At 38.9% G+C, this 14,665-nt stretch overlaps 4 protein-coding genes across 8 annotated transcripts; 2 read left to right on the top strand and 2 right to left on the bottom strand.

Annotated features, from left to right (window-relative positions):
* Window positions 1-73: 73 nt before the first annotated feature.
* LOC117649788 (protein FAM8A1) lies at window positions 74-1,926 on the bottom strand. Of its 2 annotated transcripts, none has more exons than XM_034392851.1 (5): window positions 1,850-1,926; window positions 1,392-1,758; window positions 1,089-1,209; window positions 879-1,011; window positions 74-786 (listed from the first exon to the last, which is right to left on the bottom strand). In XM_034392851.1, exons 2-5 carry the CDS (start codon window positions 1,723-1,725, stop codon window positions 466-468), a joined length of 909 nt encoding a protein of 302 aa, XP_034248742.1. In that variant the 5' UTR covers window positions 1,726-1,758; window positions 1,850-1,926; the 3' UTR covers window positions 74-465. The 2 variants fall into 2 exon arrangements, with proteins under 2 accessions (XP_034248742.1, XP_034248741.1); XM_034392850.1 differs by having other exon boundaries at window positions 1,826-1,912.
* Window positions 1,927-3,431: 1,505 nt separating this feature from the next.
* LOC117649779 (isoleucine--tRNA ligase, mitochondrial) lies at window positions 3,432-7,797 on the top strand. The gene is made up of 16 exons (XM_034392831.1): window positions 3,432-3,710; window positions 3,802-3,924; window positions 4,012-4,168; window positions 4,281-4,432; window positions 4,513-4,562; window positions 4,658-4,962; window positions 5,059-5,228; window positions 5,310-5,546; window positions 5,630-5,793; window positions 5,889-6,185; window positions 6,266-6,409; window positions 6,481-6,703; window positions 6,774-6,880; window positions 6,965-7,110; window positions 7,178-7,371; window positions 7,485-7,797. The coding sequence occupies exons 1-16, from the start codon at window positions 3,471-3,473 to the stop codon at window positions 7,725-7,727; spliced, it is 2,952 nt and encodes a 983-aa protein (XP_034248722.1). The 5' UTR covers window positions 3,432-3,470; the 3' UTR covers window positions 7,728-7,797.
* Window positions 7,788-14,320, bottom strand: LOC117649781 (zinc finger protein 2 homolog). 3 transcript variants are annotated; one of them, XM_034392838.1, is made up of 11 exons: window positions 14,163-14,320; window positions 13,876-14,067; window positions 13,240-13,756; window positions 10,450-10,572; window positions 10,212-10,352; window positions 10,049-10,133; window positions 9,800-9,960; window positions 9,506-9,678; window positions 9,208-9,429; window positions 8,828-9,043; window positions 7,788-8,755 (listed from the first exon to the last, which is right to left on the bottom strand). In XM_034392838.1, the coding sequence occupies exons 3-11, from the start codon at window positions 13,354-13,356 to the stop codon at window positions 7,990-7,992; spliced, it is 2,004 nt and encodes a 667-aa protein (XP_034248729.1). In that variant the 5' UTR covers window positions 13,357-13,756; window positions 13,876-14,067; window positions 14,163-14,320; the 3' UTR covers window positions 7,788-7,989. The 3 variants fall into 3 exon arrangements, with proteins under 3 accessions (XP_034248729.1, XP_034248730.1, XP_034248728.1); XM_034392839.1 differs by having other exon boundaries at window positions 13,876-14,092; window positions 14,163-14,284; XM_034392837.1 differs by having other exon boundaries at window positions 13,876-14,267.
* LOC117649783 (pre-mRNA-splicing factor CWC22 homolog) lies at window positions 11,017-13,025 on the top strand. Of its 2 annotated transcripts, none has more exons than XM_034392842.1 (4): window positions 11,017-11,066; window positions 11,305-11,466; window positions 11,692-12,650; window positions 12,734-13,025. In XM_034392842.1, the coding sequence occupies exons 1-4, from the start codon at window positions 11,017-11,019 to the stop codon at window positions 12,928-12,930; spliced, it is 1,368 nt and encodes a 455-aa protein (XP_034248733.1). In that variant the 3' UTR covers window positions 12,931-13,025. The 2 variants fall into 2 exon arrangements, with proteins under 2 accessions (XP_034248733.1, XP_034248734.1); XM_034392843.1 differs by having other exon boundaries at window positions 11,056-11,184.
* Window positions 14,321-14,665: the final 345 nt, after the last annotated feature.

Consider the following 14,665-nt stretch of genomic DNA (forward strand, 5'->3'; position numbering starts at 1 on the left):
TTTTTTTCTCTCAAGGCTGTCCCATCTCTGTAAAACCGCAGATGCTAAAAGTTTTAAAAACAGGAGCAACACATTATCACAGACACCATTTATTTATGCATTGATGATAAATAATAAGACCCCATCCAGAACTGGCTGAGTGTGAATGAAACCAGGCTTAAATGTTTTACTCCTTAAGCATATTTTCTGTTAAGACTAGAATTCATCATTAGTAGGTGTAATGAATGAGGCAACACCTACACATTCTGCAAAAAAACATGTCCAATGTCAATAGTAGTTAATAAAAAATAGATACATGTGTATAACTTTATAGAAACATTGGCATTAAAATAAATACTAGTAACGTCCTCGAAGCTCAAAGCTTTTCACAGAAATACCTGAGAAGTCAGTCAGTTTCCTTTTAGGTGTTCCTGCATTTGGTTACCTAATTTGAGGAAGAATAACCTTCAGAGTTATAACATGGAATCACCTCCGATTGTTATTATGATCTACATTTTCCACAACAATAGAATGTGACAGTACATCATATCCTAAACGGTTAAATTTGAAAAAGAAAAATGCAAAACAAAGGGGATATATTAATGTGAGAAATAAGTTTTTTGATAGTGCGCGAATGAGAGACCATCCCCAGCCTAGATCTGTTCCGGGAGTAACTGCAACAATTTCATTAGGCTGGCCAGGAATAGGACTAGCATGGTAACATAACACAACTCTCAGGCCAAATAAATTTTTTCCAGGTGTAGAGCCCCCTACACGTCCGCCTTCTCCACCTCGCAACCAATATGCCTGAAAAAAAAAGGAAACGTGGTTGTGCTTTAGTCCCATAAAATTGAGGCACGTCCATTTGATTTTAGTTAGAATTGATTACAAATACTTACTTCTAAAAGGCAGACAACAACACGGTTCACCAACTCAAGAACAAGAAGCTGTGAAGTCATCTCTAAAGCCACTTTATAAGTTAAGCTTTGCACATTCTGTTGGAGCATTTCTATGCTGTATTTGTCCAGGTCACTGAAAAAGAATTTTAAAGTATTATTGATACAGTCATAGTGTCATGGATGATGTGTGCCTTTACAGACATTACTTACATGAGCTTAAAGATGTGGACAAATACAAATGTAATGATCAGCTTTAGTATGAAGGTAATGCCAGAGTCAACGATTTCTGCACACAAACGTTTCCAGTATGGAGGCACTTTGTATCGTATCCCTGAAATTTAGAGATGCTATGGAATCATCAAATACAACTAGACGATACAAAAAATCTCCGACACTCTCAGAAGCGTTGGACAGGAGAGCAAAGACTAGACTACGACGACTAGCATTATTACTAATCCAAAATAATGTCGAAGGCTTGATATGTGACTCCACTCAATTAAGTGCTGGCAATACCTCCAAGCAAATTTGCAGGGGAGCGATTTGGTGCGCCTGGGGCTCCCCAGGCAAAGGTGGGACTGGGTCCAGGAGCAGGGCGTCTTGATGGGTCAGCTGCATAGCTAGAGCTGGCAGAGCTGGCAGGCGGAAGTGGGGGAATTCCAAAGAGCTCGGGATGTGACAGAAGAAAGTATGGCATGCATGCCATAGAGTTCTGCCATACTTGAGCGTCGTGAATCCATTTTTGCAAAGCTGCAAAGTATTCATCTCTGTTGTGGTACACGACATCCGCGGAATGGGGCGTCTCGGTCGTCTGCGTGTCATCACTTTTCCCTCTTTGGGGCGTCTCCATGGTCGAACACTAATTACTCGATTTCTGCACAAACTAATTCACGTTTTCAGAAAAAGAGTGCGGTAGCACTCGGAATGTCGGCCGACAGGCACTATTTTACCAATTGAGAAGCAACACATCATACATCGTTGTTTTTTGTTTTCATTTGGAGCTGGAGCTAAGAATACCAATATGAATCTGAATGCTCCAAGAACAGGGCCACGCAGTCTGAAAAACGTAGAAAACATAACGAAACATTGTTTTCTTCGCAAATATGTCTAGTGATTCAGTGATGGCGTCAAAATTATTTAGCGGAGTTGAAATTTTGGAAATTTTTAGCTCCGTAAAAGAGTCTCTTTCTTTCCCCGTATTATTTTTGTTTTAATGTCTTTTGTGCTGGCCAGCCTGTTTGTTGTTGTTGTCGTCGTTTTGTTGTTGATTATTGTTGATTGTTTCGGGTTTTGTCTTTGTTGTTTTCTGTCACTCGCCGGTTTTCGTCGACAGAGCTTGCTAAGTGAAGAGTCGCATTGCCTTATTTTTCTGCCACTATTAGAACAGTCCGTCTACAATTGAACTTTAGAATGCCTAGAGGACGTCCCAGAAAGTCTGCGTCGTCGTCTGCGCCGTCGTCATCCCCTTCCAACGACGCCGGGGCTGCTGCTGCAATATCCTCTCGACCCGTTCGGAATCGAATAGCCGTCCGGAAATTTGGAGCTTTGTCAGCGTCAGAGCAAGAGAGTTTCGAGGACGTCTTTGCTCCCTCAGCAGTGCGACAATTTAAGGAGACGTCTACTACATCTGAACAATCTAGTAGTGGTTATGTCATGATTCACAAGAGTTTCTGGAACAATGTGTGCACCAGCTTTGCTTGCTCTTCGTGCGGAAAGAAGAATGTACAAATGAAAACGGAGAAGTTGTCTGGGCTTGCTTGCAAACTCATCATGTATTGCACTGCATGTGGAGTTGTCCTGAGTCAGGTGACATCAAGTCCTGAAGGGGACACGGATTCCAACCCACATGACGATCCTGACTATGAGGTGAACAGGCGCTTTGTCAAATTCTTTGTTAGCGAAGGAAAGACTTATGACGATGTTGTAGTCTTTAGCAAAACATTGGGTATTCCCTGCATTAGTAAACAAATGTTTGTAAAGTATAGCCAGGAAATACTTGCCGCTGGAATCTTACATTAACTTCTGGTTTGTTGCTGTAACTTTGCACTATGTATGTAACTCCTTGCTCTTGTATTTATCAATGTAATGATCTGGCTAGCTAGACAATATGCTCTGGTCTGTCTTTTGAACTGACAGCATTTGATTAATAGTCTATTTTTATTTTTCACTTTTATTCTTTAGTTTCTTTTTCCTTTTCCTTGAATAAAGAGTTAATACTTTTTACTTTCGTCTTAATTGTAACCAACCCTTCCCTTCTCTCTTTCTTTTTCTATCCATCTTTCTTCATTCATTGTCTGAATAGAGAATTCGCAAATTAGCGCGCTTGTTTGGGTTTGTCCTTTATGGGAATACCAACCTACTTCAAACGACCATATCGATTTATAGTCTATTCTGCCCATGTATTAAAACATTTTAACAAGAAATGCTTGAAAGTAAAGATACGCGTGCCTTAGTGCAATGGAAACATTCAGAAATTATTAGTTAGTTAGCGGAAAGTAATTTTTTTTATTGTCCGAGAGTTGAGTAGACTGATTGTGTCGTCTGCTAGCGGGAGGCCTCATCCGGTTTATTTTTCCTCCCAGCGCCGAAGCAAGTATGTCTGCTCTGATGGCTTGTCAAGTTCCAAACTCACGATGCTTTTTAGGCCGGACAGTTTATATTCACAAGAGAATAGCAAGCATTTTACCTTTAAAGAGAAGTTTAAGTACAGCACCAGAAAAAGGTGAAAAGAAAGGCGCTGCCAAGTTCAAGTCTACAGTTCTTCTACCGAAAACTGAGTTCCCTCTTTGGTTAGATCCCCGGCAAAGGGCCAAACATGATGCTGATATTTTGAAGGTATTTTCAGACAAATCAAGTTGACTTGCTGTACTTTGATGTTCTACTGATTTTTAAGTTGCTTTGCTCTAGACTGACGTTCTTTTTCTAGAACTGCGGATTTTCCAGTCTTTACAATTGGCAACGTGATAATTTGAAAGGGGAAGAATTTGTGCTCCACGATGGACCCCCATATGCGAATGGGGCTCCACACGTAGGGCATGCTGTTAACAAGGTATAGTTAATGGATAAGGGAACAATATTGTTCATTTAATCAATTTTCGATTATCTTATTGTAACATGTTTGCATTTTTTGTCTCAGATTCTTAAAGACATTGTGATGCGTAATGAGCTGCTTCAGGGCCGTCGTATACATTATGTGCCTGGATGGGATTGCCATGGACTTCCGATTGAACTCAAAGCTTTGTCACAGAAAGGCTCTTCAAAGATAGAGAATCCAGTTGACATCCGCAGAACAGGTCAGAAGTTAACTGGCACAGATAGGTGTGAAATTACAGAGGCCAAAACCTCCTTAAAACCGCGATTCAGATCTTACCCACCCATGTTTTTCCTGTTTTTCTTTGTTTTCAGCTCGTTTGTTTGCATCAGATGCTATAGAAACTCAAAAAAAAGTTTTTCAATCCTGGGGTATATTAGGTGATTGGGACAATGGATGCTACTTCACCTTCACAAAGCCTTATGTGCAGAACCAATTGAAACAATTTTATTCTCTCTATGAAAAAGTATGGTAATTTTTGAATGGTTTCCCAACTGCTTTCCTTATTCATCAAGTTTCATTTTTTAAAAAAATATTTTTTTTCAGGGTTTTGTTTATAGGGACATGAAACCCATCTATTGGTCTCCATCATCAAAGTAACTAGAATATTCCCTCGAAGTGATTCATACACCAGTCGTAAGATAAAGAGAAGTTGACTGTTGCTTATTTTATTTTTCCTTGATATTTTCAGGACTGCATTGGCTGAGGCAGAACTGCAATACAATAAGGAACATAAAAGTACAAGTGTTACAGTACGTGTTAAACTACTCACCAAGCCCTTTAACGTTGACTTAGAAGGTGATCTGTATGCACTAGTATGGACTACAACGCCATGGACGCTTCCTGCCAATGAGGCTGTGACATATAAATCTGATATGGATTACAGCATTGTTAACATAGAAAATCTAGATGGTCATTATATTGTAGCCACAAAACTAGTGCCTGTATTAGAAGCAAGTCTTTCAAAACAAATTAAGACTGTTCAAAATATTCCTGGTAATTTCAGTTTCAATGCTCAAAGTCTAAGTAACTATTTATGATCTTAGACTGTAAATTGAATGTATATTTTTTATTGTCCTCGTACAATTTTAGGGCGAAGTTTGAAGAGAGCAACATATAGCCATCCACTCTTTAGACAAGAAGTTCACAAGTTTTTACATGCAGATCACGTGACAGATGAGAAAGGCACTGGACTAGTGCACTGTGCACCATCTCATGGCCGTGAAGATTACATTGTAGCTGTTGAAAATGATCTTAAGCTGGTTTGTGAAAATTGAATTTTACACCCTAGTTCTCTTTATTGAAGCAGATGAGAATGTCATTTACTGATTGGTTCTTCATAGGTTTCATTGGTGGACAAAGAAGGAAACTATGTTGAAACTGCAGGAGCTGACCTTGTGGGCAAAAGTATTATGGGGAATGGTGTTGATGCAGTTATGGGTTTGTTGAAGAATGATATAATTTGTACTGAAGAGCTTGTACATAGCTATCCTTATGACTGGCGAACCAACAAACCAGTCTTTATGCTTGCCAGTGAACAATGGTTCTTTAATTGTTCTGCTGTGAAGGAGGATGCTCTTGTAAGTTTTCCTTTCCCCCTGTTTCTGATTACTTTCAAAACTAATGTTTTTCATCTCAGTATTGTTCTCAATCCCTGTTGCAGGCAGCTTTGAAGACCATAGAATATGCTCCTGACCACAGTCACAGTAAAGCCATTTCAAAGTTAGTAAGAGAGAGACCATTTTGGTGCATCTCAAGACAAAGAGTTTGGGGTGTACCCATTCCTGCACTTTTCAAACGAGATTGTAAAAAGCCCATAATTTCAAAGTAAGCATAATTCATATCAATGCAATTTGTGAACTTCACCAAATATTTAATTCTGTTTGTTTTGTTTTTTTCTTGGCTTTTTCTTCTTTTTTTAGAGAATTGATTGACCACTATTGTAACCTTGTTAAGAACCATGGCTCTGACTTCTGGTGGACTCTTCCAATTGAGGACATATGTCCTCCATCTCTGGCAGCTAAATTAGGCATTGATGCATCTGAAGTTGATCGCTGTGCAGACATACTGGATATTTGGTTTGATAGTGGATTGTCGTGGTCAGCTGTTTTAGAGGGCCGTACTGCTGACTTATATCTTGAAGGCAGTGACCAGCTTGTTGGATGGTTCCAGTCATCCATGTTAACATCTGTTGCTCTGACTGGAAAAGCTCCATATCGGTGAGCTTCAATTGGAAAAAGTTGTTTAGTACTTAATCTGTATTTTTCAGGTCGCTTAATGAATGGGTATTTTGTTGCAGAAAAATATTTACTCATGGCTTTGTAGTTGATGAAAATGGTCTTAAAATGTCCAAATCCATTGGTAATGTAATAGACCCCTGCATTATCACTTCTGGAGGGAAAAATCTGCAAAAGGAACCAGCGTTTGGAGTTGATTCTCTAAGGCAGGTGCAATTATGTTCCACCTTGTAAAACTATATTGTCAACACCAACTAAGGTATTGTTGTGATTTCAGGTGGTGGGCTGCAGCTCACAGTGTTCAGCATGCCAACATTCCCATCAGTGTGAGTTTAATCAAGTTATCAGCTGACATAATTCACAAATTAAGAGGTACTTTCAGATATGCACTGGGAGTGCTTAATGATTTTCCTGTTGAACGTACTGTTAATTTATCAAGCCAAAGTTTGTGGCTCCTAGACCAATACATGCTTCATGCTATCACAACATTGAAAAAGGATGTAAGTTTCTATGTTAAGCTAATAACTGAAGATTTTTTTGCATTCTTTAACAAATATGCTTGCAATTCAGGTAAATGAGCTGTATTCAACTCATAGGTACAACTTAGTATGTTCCACCATCAATCATTTTGTTGTTAATGATGTCTCAAATCTTTATTTCACACTAACTAAAGACAGGTTTGTTCAAGAATTTCTGTGATATGACCAGTTTAACTTCAATGCACTATTAATGCTCTCAGAAATAAACATGATTTGTTATAGATTATTTTGCGACATGGCTGAATCTGAAAGAAGACGAGCTTGTCAATATGTAATTTATCATGTTCTGGAGACATTACTGGAGCTGGTGGCTCCAATAACTCCACTGTTGGTTGAAGAGACATATAAATATCACCCTATTCATGCAGGTAACACAATCATTATTTGTTTCGAACGCTTATAGATCAGATAATAACATAAGCAATTCTTTCATAGGTAAAAGATTTTTTGAATACCGTTCAAAGAATCCCATACAACTTGAAATGGATTGGCTAAAGCCATCAACGGAATCTTGCGCCAAAACTGCTTTTGACCTTAGAAGTGCTGTGACCAAAACCTCAGAAGGTAAAAATACCTGGTTACAGAGTGCTCTTGTTCATTGCTCTGAGACAAATTTTAATGTTTTGAAGGTATGTATTAGTAGACAGTTAGTCTGAAATTTATTTTTTATCAGGTCCAACTAACCCATGTTTTTTTTTGTGTGTTTTTTTTTTTTAACGTGATTTATAATTGTTGTTTTCAGCCATTATTTGATGGTCAGCCTAAACATAGCTCACAGCTGACAGAAATACTCCAAGTTGGTTCTGTTGTCATGGAGCCTTCATCTTCAGATGATGATGAGTTTCAGGTGCACTTGTCTCCTGAAAATATTCATTTGTGTGTACGTTGTCGTCGTTATGGCGTAATCGAAGGCTCAGACATTTGTAGTAGATGTACAGAAGTTCTTGATTCACCCTTAAACGCCCTCAAACATTCGTTTTTCTAAGAAATTCCTTCAACTCTCTTTTTGAAAGCATTCTGTTTTGTTAATTAATTATAAAACATGTACTGTTAAACGTGTTTTATTTTTCACTTAAGTCTGACAAACACATCAACAAAAGAGAACTACGCTGTACAAAAATGTACAAATTAAAGGACAATGAACAGCTGTCTGATAGTAAACCCATATAGGCTGGGAGCAGATATCTCCCCTAAGCTAGATTCACTTTAATTAATTAAAAAGAGAAAATCAAATGCTCGGACATGCATTATACATTATCAGCAAGAAGAAGAGCCTTTACAGCATTCTCATTAGCACATGCAGCATCAATTAAGTCTACACTTTCGGAGGACTCTGTCAGCACTAAATTTTGAATTTTAGTTTTCTGCTTTTCTCTAATTCGCCTTGGTCGCCTAATTCCCAAGTGAGTTTCAGAGTGTAGTTTCAAATCCCAAGAGGATTTATAGGACTTTCCACAAGTATCACAAGAGTACGGCTTTTCACCTGTATGAACTCTGAGGTGCACCCTCAATGCTGCAGGTCGATGGGTCTTATACTGACAATGGGGACATAAATATTTCCTGACTGGATCATGGGTTGCCTTGTGTTGATATAAATTTGTAATGGATCTGAAAGCCTTGTCACACTTTGGGCACTGGTAAGGCCTTTCTCCTGTATGAACCCTTTGATGCAAATCTCTAGACATTTCAGATTTGAACAATTTATCACAAAACTTGCAAGAAAATGGGCACTCTCCTGTATGACCCCGTAAATGAATTTGAAGTGATCTCTGACTGGCTAAAACGCGGTCACAAAACCCACATTTATATCCTTTTGCACACGCTTTTATGTGTGCTCCATACTCAGATGGGGTTGGAAACTTGACGCTGCAAATAGTACACACTAAATCTATTGGGCATTCAGGTAACTCTCCCCATTCTCCTTCTCCATGGACTCTGAAACAGTGCTTCTTTAACATATTCTTGGTACTGAACTTAAGTGAACATTTGCTGCATGAGTGTAAAAGCTTCAGTCTGCAAGCAGAAAAATAACAAAAGTCAAGCATGGGAAGAAACATATTATACATACAAATTACCTTTTCTTACTTGTAATCTTTGGCTTGATGTGATCTCATATGATTCTTTAGGTGACTTTGTCGGTTGACAGCATGTCCACAGATTTCACAAACAAACTGTCTTCTTTCATTGTGAGTGAAAGCATGCTGCTTCAGAGTACACTTTAGCTTAAATGATTGGCCACATACTTCACATGAGAAAGGTCTTTCATCAGAATGTGAAGCCTTGTGTGACTGAAGCTTAGCTCTGAAGTGGAAGATAACAATGGAATAAATTACAAGAATTTAATGAAGAGTTGTGTAAATAATCAAGACTGACAAGCTAAAGTTTGTCTTTTATGAGTCCATCTTAATTAGTGGATCATTATCATATTAATCATATCATAATAATGGATCCAAATCATAACTTACAAAGTATGAGTTGACTTTCCACAAATCTCACAACAGAACTTTGGGTTTCCATGGGCTAGTATGTGAGCTCGCAATCCAGAGGTACTTGCTAGAATTTTACCACATATGTGGCATGGATGTGCAGTGAATGTATGCGTCTTCTGATGAGTTTGAAAACTTCCATCATTTGGCATAACTTTTCCACAGTGGCATCTTAACCTTTCCTCAGGGGGATGAGTTTTCCTGCAAGTAATTTTTGTTATTAAGTGATAGATTGAAACAATAGTTTCCTTCAAAAAAATTGACAAAATATATTTACCTGTGTATGGAGAGTTCTGCACGTTTTCCGAAAACTTCTGGACATAAGTCACATGTGTAAGTAGACTCTTTTGTACTGTTATTTTCGTCATCATCCTGGCCCCATAAATTTTCTTCTTCATCTTCAGAAAGTACTGTGGCCGCATCAGCTTCGACTGAATCACCGCTGTTATCCTATGTAACAAACAAGACAGCCATGCACTTTAAATAGAATGTAAAAAAATAGAAAGTACAATAAAATGACAGTATGACAATTTGCATACAACGTCTTGACTTCTTGGAAAAAGTTACTTACTAATATTTTTGGCAGCTCAGGTTTTTTAATTTTTTCCTTAGAATGTGCAGGGATTTCGGCTGCTTTAGTTTCAGAGCTAGCTTTCTTATTCCCTTTACTCTTACTTTTAGGAACAGGCAAATTACTTTGTACTAATGGAGCATCTATGATTTGTGTTTCACCTGAAAGAGATAACATTAAAATGAAATGAGGAAAACACACTAGCGGAAAACAATCATAAGCTGTTGTGCCGTAAAAAATTTAGCATACTTAGGTCAGAATCTTTGCTTGAAGAAGGAATGGCATTGCTAAATGTCTTTGGCTGTAGTTTTTCTAGAGACTCTACAGACTGAAGCTGAAAATGAGAACAATTCAAAATCAGATACAATGATCCTTGCTACTAAAACCACAAATTAAGAGAAAAGAAAATTACTGTGGTTTGATTTTCATTCAGGAAAATCTTGCGCAAGTTACTATCGGCACTGAGACTTTTTTGGTAAAGATCATTGCAGACATTTAAAGCATTAACACATAGGGCACATATGGCCAAAGGCAGTTTATCAGTGCGTGTCACCTGTTTTTTTTTTAAAGGAGGTAAAGCAATGGGTAATTAAAACCAACAACAATAAAAGCACTCTCAAGCTAAAAGGATATCATCAAAGGAGGCTTACCTTAATGGCCAAGTGGAAGTGAATCTTGTCAGCTAACTTCAACTGATTTCCTTGTGCGCTAAATATTTTTATTAGGTTGTAAGAGTTAAGCTCGCAAAGCCTGCAAATGTACTCAGCCATTTTCTGTAACAACATATACAATCAATAATTCTTTGGCATCACAGGTATCACATCATCAGACAGTTTAGTTCAAAAACAACCGCCCACACGGTTCACCAGGTTCACCATCCCCCCATCTCTATCCTCACAGACCCATTCCCTGCTACAACGCCAAATACTTTCTTTCACATCTGACAGTACGTTAAATAACTGGTCAAAGAATATTTTTAGGGCAAGCAAACAAAAATCAATCCAAAACCAGCACAAAAAAATTGGAAATAAAAAGTTGAAACATGTTACACTGTTGGCAAAACGTGACCAGACGCGCAGCAGAAGGCAAAGGCGAAGGGAAGGGAAGGAAGGAAGGCGCAGGGCGATGTTGGCGTCAGACAGTTTAGGTTAGAACTGAGCCGACTGACTACGCAAAGAAAACGTTCTTTTATTTGTTTCTTTTGATCCTGTGACAAAATGTTATCAATGGCCAAAGGAGCTGTGTCCGGTGCGATTGGAAAAAAAGAGTAAGTTCGCTTTCTGAGTTAACAACAACTACGTAGGTTATGTATGGAGCTCTGAACTTCAGCACCAAACTTCAGGTTTTCAATGGAAATTAAAGTGAAAAAATATAACAAAAACCTTGTAGGTGTTATAATATTTAAAGAATTGATATTTGATATATGTTGTAACATTGTAGATTCTTACAGTGGATTTATTGTGCTAAAATATTCCTAACAATTTCTTATCTATGTTATTGTATAGAAATCCGTATCCTCAAGGAGTTCGGTGTCAAAAATGTTTGGAGTTCGGCCATTGGACATATGAATGTAAAAACAAGAGAAAGTATGTACATCGTACATCTCGGACTTCTCAGCTAAACAAAAGGATGAAAATGAAAGAAGAACAAGCCCAGATGGAGGCACTGTAAGTACAGTTTTGCCAAAAACATTTCTCAGTTGAACAGAATACCAGATGATTCAGTTCAGCAGAGCATTTTTGTTAGCATGCTTGCCCCCCAGCCCCAAGCATGGCCGCAACACTCGCAAGGAGTTGTGAGTGAGTGGGGGGACAGCACCCTTAGAAAATTGCAAGTTTGAACTGAACAACCTGGTATAGGGATGTACCTTGTACTCATCTGTCTTGTTTCAGGGGCATCAAACCAACTGCAGCCAACAAAAAGAAGAAATCTGAAGGAGAGAGTGATTCAGACAGTGATTCCGACTCGAGTGACTCAAGCAGCAGCAGCTCTAGCAGTTCCAGTTCCTCAAGTAGCAGCAGCAGCAGCAGCAGTGACAGCAGCAGCAGTAGTGACAGCAGCAGCAGTGATTCGGAAGGAGATTCAAAAGGAAAATCAAAAAAGAAGGAGAAATCAAAACACAAGAAGCAATCTACTAAAGATTCAGGTTTGCAACAGCAAGCTAGAAGTGAAAGGGAAAAAAAGAAAGAAAAGGAACACTCTCTGGGCGAAGAAGAGACATTTGATAAAAGTATCAAGAGAGCTTCGGCTCATAGGAGAATGGAAACAAGAGATGAAGGGGAAAAGGAAGGTGTTAAACAGCGGGACAAGAACGGCAAACCGCAATCTCCTCACAGGAAATCAGACATAAAGGAAGACAAGTATGCCCAACCACAATCAAGAGGAAGACAAAATGGACAACATGACAGAGATAACACAAGTCAATCACCCTCTCCATATAAGAAAATGCAGATTGATAAAGAAGGAAGACATTCTCAACATCAAGGAGAGGACAGACAAGATTCTCATGGCAAATACAGCAGAAGCAGATCATCACCTCTACGTGAGAAATGGCACACAAGGCAGGAAAATAACTCCCAACTTCAGTTGAGAGAAAGACAAACTGATCGTTACGAAAAGAAAAATAGAAGCCGATCACCAAAAAGAGAACGTGATGGTAGAGATGAAAATGATTACTTAAATAAATCTCATGATAAATCTGATAAAAAGTTTTCGAAAAGGGAAAAGGACAGACAGAGACCTGCTCAATCCCCTGAGAAGAAAGGCAACAAAGTATTTCAGAAACAAAGAGAGGCTTCACCTGACCCATATGATGAAATGGACCTGGCTCCTAATACTTCACGTGAATCAGGTAATACTTGCAAATTACCTAAAATGGATTTTATTGTTTTAACTGTTTGAATGAGTGTTAGAGTCCACCACCTTTCATTGCAGATCAAATAAAGCATCGTGAGAGAGAAAGTCGAACTGACTACAGGTCAAGGAAAGAGAGGGATACCAACAAACCTAACCAGAGGAAAAAAGAAAGTGATAGACACGAATCGAGATATCAATCCCCAACACGCCATCAGAAACGGAGACCTCCTTCCATTTCTCCTTCTCCTGAATACAAAAGTAAAAGCAGGCGATAAAGATTGTATAAATAATGAACTTTTCCCCCTCAAATTCCAAAATTTCTGTTAAATTTTTGTAAACTGTGAATAAAAATTCTAATTAATTAAAAGGTTTGAGGCATCCTTCCCTTTCTTATTCATTCCTCATATGCCTGCAGAAACTACATAATGTCCTGTTCTTGAGGTGATAATTTGTTTCCCTCCAAAAATGTTCAAAGAAGTATAGAAATTTGATCAATGAGTAAATTTGATGGATGGCAACTCTTACAGACAGAGGAGGAGAACACATTTTGAAAAGGATGGTGCACTGCCAAAATTTGTCCTTACCTGAGTGGGTTTTCTAGTTCGCTTTGAGACTTTAGACTGCTCGATGGAATGTGAGAATGAAGCGTCACCTTCATCCTGAAGAGTAGAAGGATTTAGTTCAGAAATGTTTATATTCATCTCTTCATTTCTTGAAACTGACTCAATTGTCTCTTTTGAACATTATTCTTCTCCTTAGAAGCTCTTATGTTCCCAGGCTCAACAGCCTTAATGCATGTGCTGGTTTTTGAAACTTGAGTTTTCTTTAATTTTATATTGGGCTTGAGTGGGTCGGATGTGGCGCTTCCCTCCTTTTCGTCTCGTCCAGAGTTCTCAGTGTCCATTGGAACTGTACACTCTTCAAATATGATATCACAATCTTCTTCTTCAATGGCAGCATCATTCATACTAGTGAGAATAGCATCCTTGTTTTGGCAATTTTTTGAGCCATCCGACAAAACATTCTTGGACACAGTACGACAACGGACGGTCGCTTAGGATCTAAACTACTATTTAATGTACTTTCTGGCCCATCTTCAACCTGGAAAATAAAGGCCTCTCGCTCAATAATAATTGTAATAATAAATTTCATGAAAAACAAATCCGATGGTTCAGAAAGGCATGGGTGGAGAAAGGCATGGATTTAGTCACAGAGATTACCTCGATTATCATTTCACTAACGGAAAATACTCGTGAAGAATATTCAGATTCCATGATTTCTTGAGCGTCATCCAAAGATCACACAACACGAAAACAAATAGTTAATGATCGTTGTTTACATCCCAGTTGGAAACTTAGGTTAGATCATGAACAGATCGGTATTCAATGAAAATGTTCCCTGTCACTTAACAACTGCAAAATAACCAAATGCCACATACTATCCTAAAGGCGTAAATTATAAGGAAAACTTCACGGAATAGACAGTTCATGCATAAGAACTACCGTACCGTATGAAAACGATTGAACGGTTCTAGTGTCGAGTCGATACTCCCCGCTACTCCCCGCGGCAGAGTGTCGTATGAAAAATACACGTGGCGGCGGCTGCCGCTCGCCTCTCTAATCCCTCTAATCGTATATAATCGTGTTGCTCAAAGCCCGCTGCCTTCAGTTCAAACCAGTGTGCACAAAAGGCACAAGTCGTGATTTTTTTTGGGGGGGGAGGGAGGGGGGGATTTTTATGCTTGTAAGGGGAGTTCTGGAAGATCGCGAGAAGTGACCACTTTTCGGGCCCGTGGATCACTAGATAACTCATCGTGGCTTGCAATATGCAATAATAACTTTGTCTCACAAATGATCCTTTGCGTTTCGGGGGGATCCCGAGATAAGAAAAGGGGGCGGGATACTTGGACCCTCTTTAGATGCTAGGCAAGACGCCTGGAAGGCCGGCAACCAGCACTACGTCGCCCCGTGAGTAGGCAAAAAGCACTGCTTTACCCCTGAAAATCCTGGA

Source organism: Thrips palmi, unplaced genomic scaffold, assembly GCF_012932325.1.
Source record: "Thrips palmi isolate BJ-2018 unplaced genomic scaffold, TpBJ-2018v1 HiC_scaffold_4, whole genome shotgun sequence".
Classification (NCBI taxonomy): Eukaryota; Metazoa; Arthropoda; class Insecta; order Thysanoptera; family Thripidae; genus Thrips; species Thrips palmi.

Excerpts from the sequence above, each read along its gene's own strand:
- LOC117649788 (XM_034392851.1), bottom strand. The coding sequence starts at position 1,725 with ATGGAGACGCCCCAAAGAGGGAAAAGTGATGACACGCAGACGACCGAG. Across the intron at positions 1,210-1,391 it reads CCCTGCAAATTTGCTTGGAG|GGATACGATACAAAGTGCCT; the intron begins GTATTGCCAGCA and ends TCTAAATTTCAG. Across the intron at positions 787-878 it reads TTGTTGTCTGCCTTTTAGAA|GCATATTGGTTGCGAGGTGG; the intron begins GTAAGTATTTGT and ends TTTTTTTTTCAG.
- LOC117649779 (XM_034392831.1), top strand. The coding sequence starts at position 3,471 with ATGTCTGCTCTGATGGCTTGTCAAGTTCCAAACTCACGATGCTTTTTA. Across the intron at positions 4,563-4,657 it reads TATTGGTCTCCATCATCAAA|GACTGCATTGGCTGAGGCAG; the intron begins GTAACTAGAATA and ends TGATATTTTCAG. Across the intron at positions 6,410-6,480 it reads TTTGGAGTTGATTCTCTAAG|GTGGTGGGCTGCAGCTCACA; the intron begins GCAGGTGCAATT and ends TTGTGATTTCAG.
- LOC117649783 (XM_034392842.1), top strand. The coding sequence starts at position 11,017 with ATGTTATCAATGGCCAAAGGAGCTGTGTCCGGTGCGATTGGAAAAAAA. Across the intron at positions 11,467-11,691 it reads CAAGCCCAGATGGAGGCACT|GGGCATCAAACCAACTGCAG; the intron begins GTAAGTACAGTT and ends GTCTTGTTTCAG. Across the intron at positions 12,651-12,733 it reads TAATACTTCACGTGAATCAG|ATCAAATAAAGCATCGTGAG; the intron begins GTAATACTTGCA and ends CTTTCATTGCAG.
- LOC117649781 (XM_034392838.1), bottom strand. The coding sequence starts at position 13,356 with ATGAATATAAACATTTCTGAACTAAATCCTTCTACTCTTCAGGATGAA. Across the intron at positions 10,573-13,239 it reads GAACTAGAAAACCCACTCAG|AAAATGGCTGAGTACATTTG; the intron begins GTAAGGACAAAT and ends ATGTTGTTACAG. Across the intron at positions 9,961-10,048 it reads AAGCAAAGATTCTGACCTAA|GTGAAACACAAATCATAGAT; the intron begins GTATGCTAAATT and ends TATCTCTTTCAG.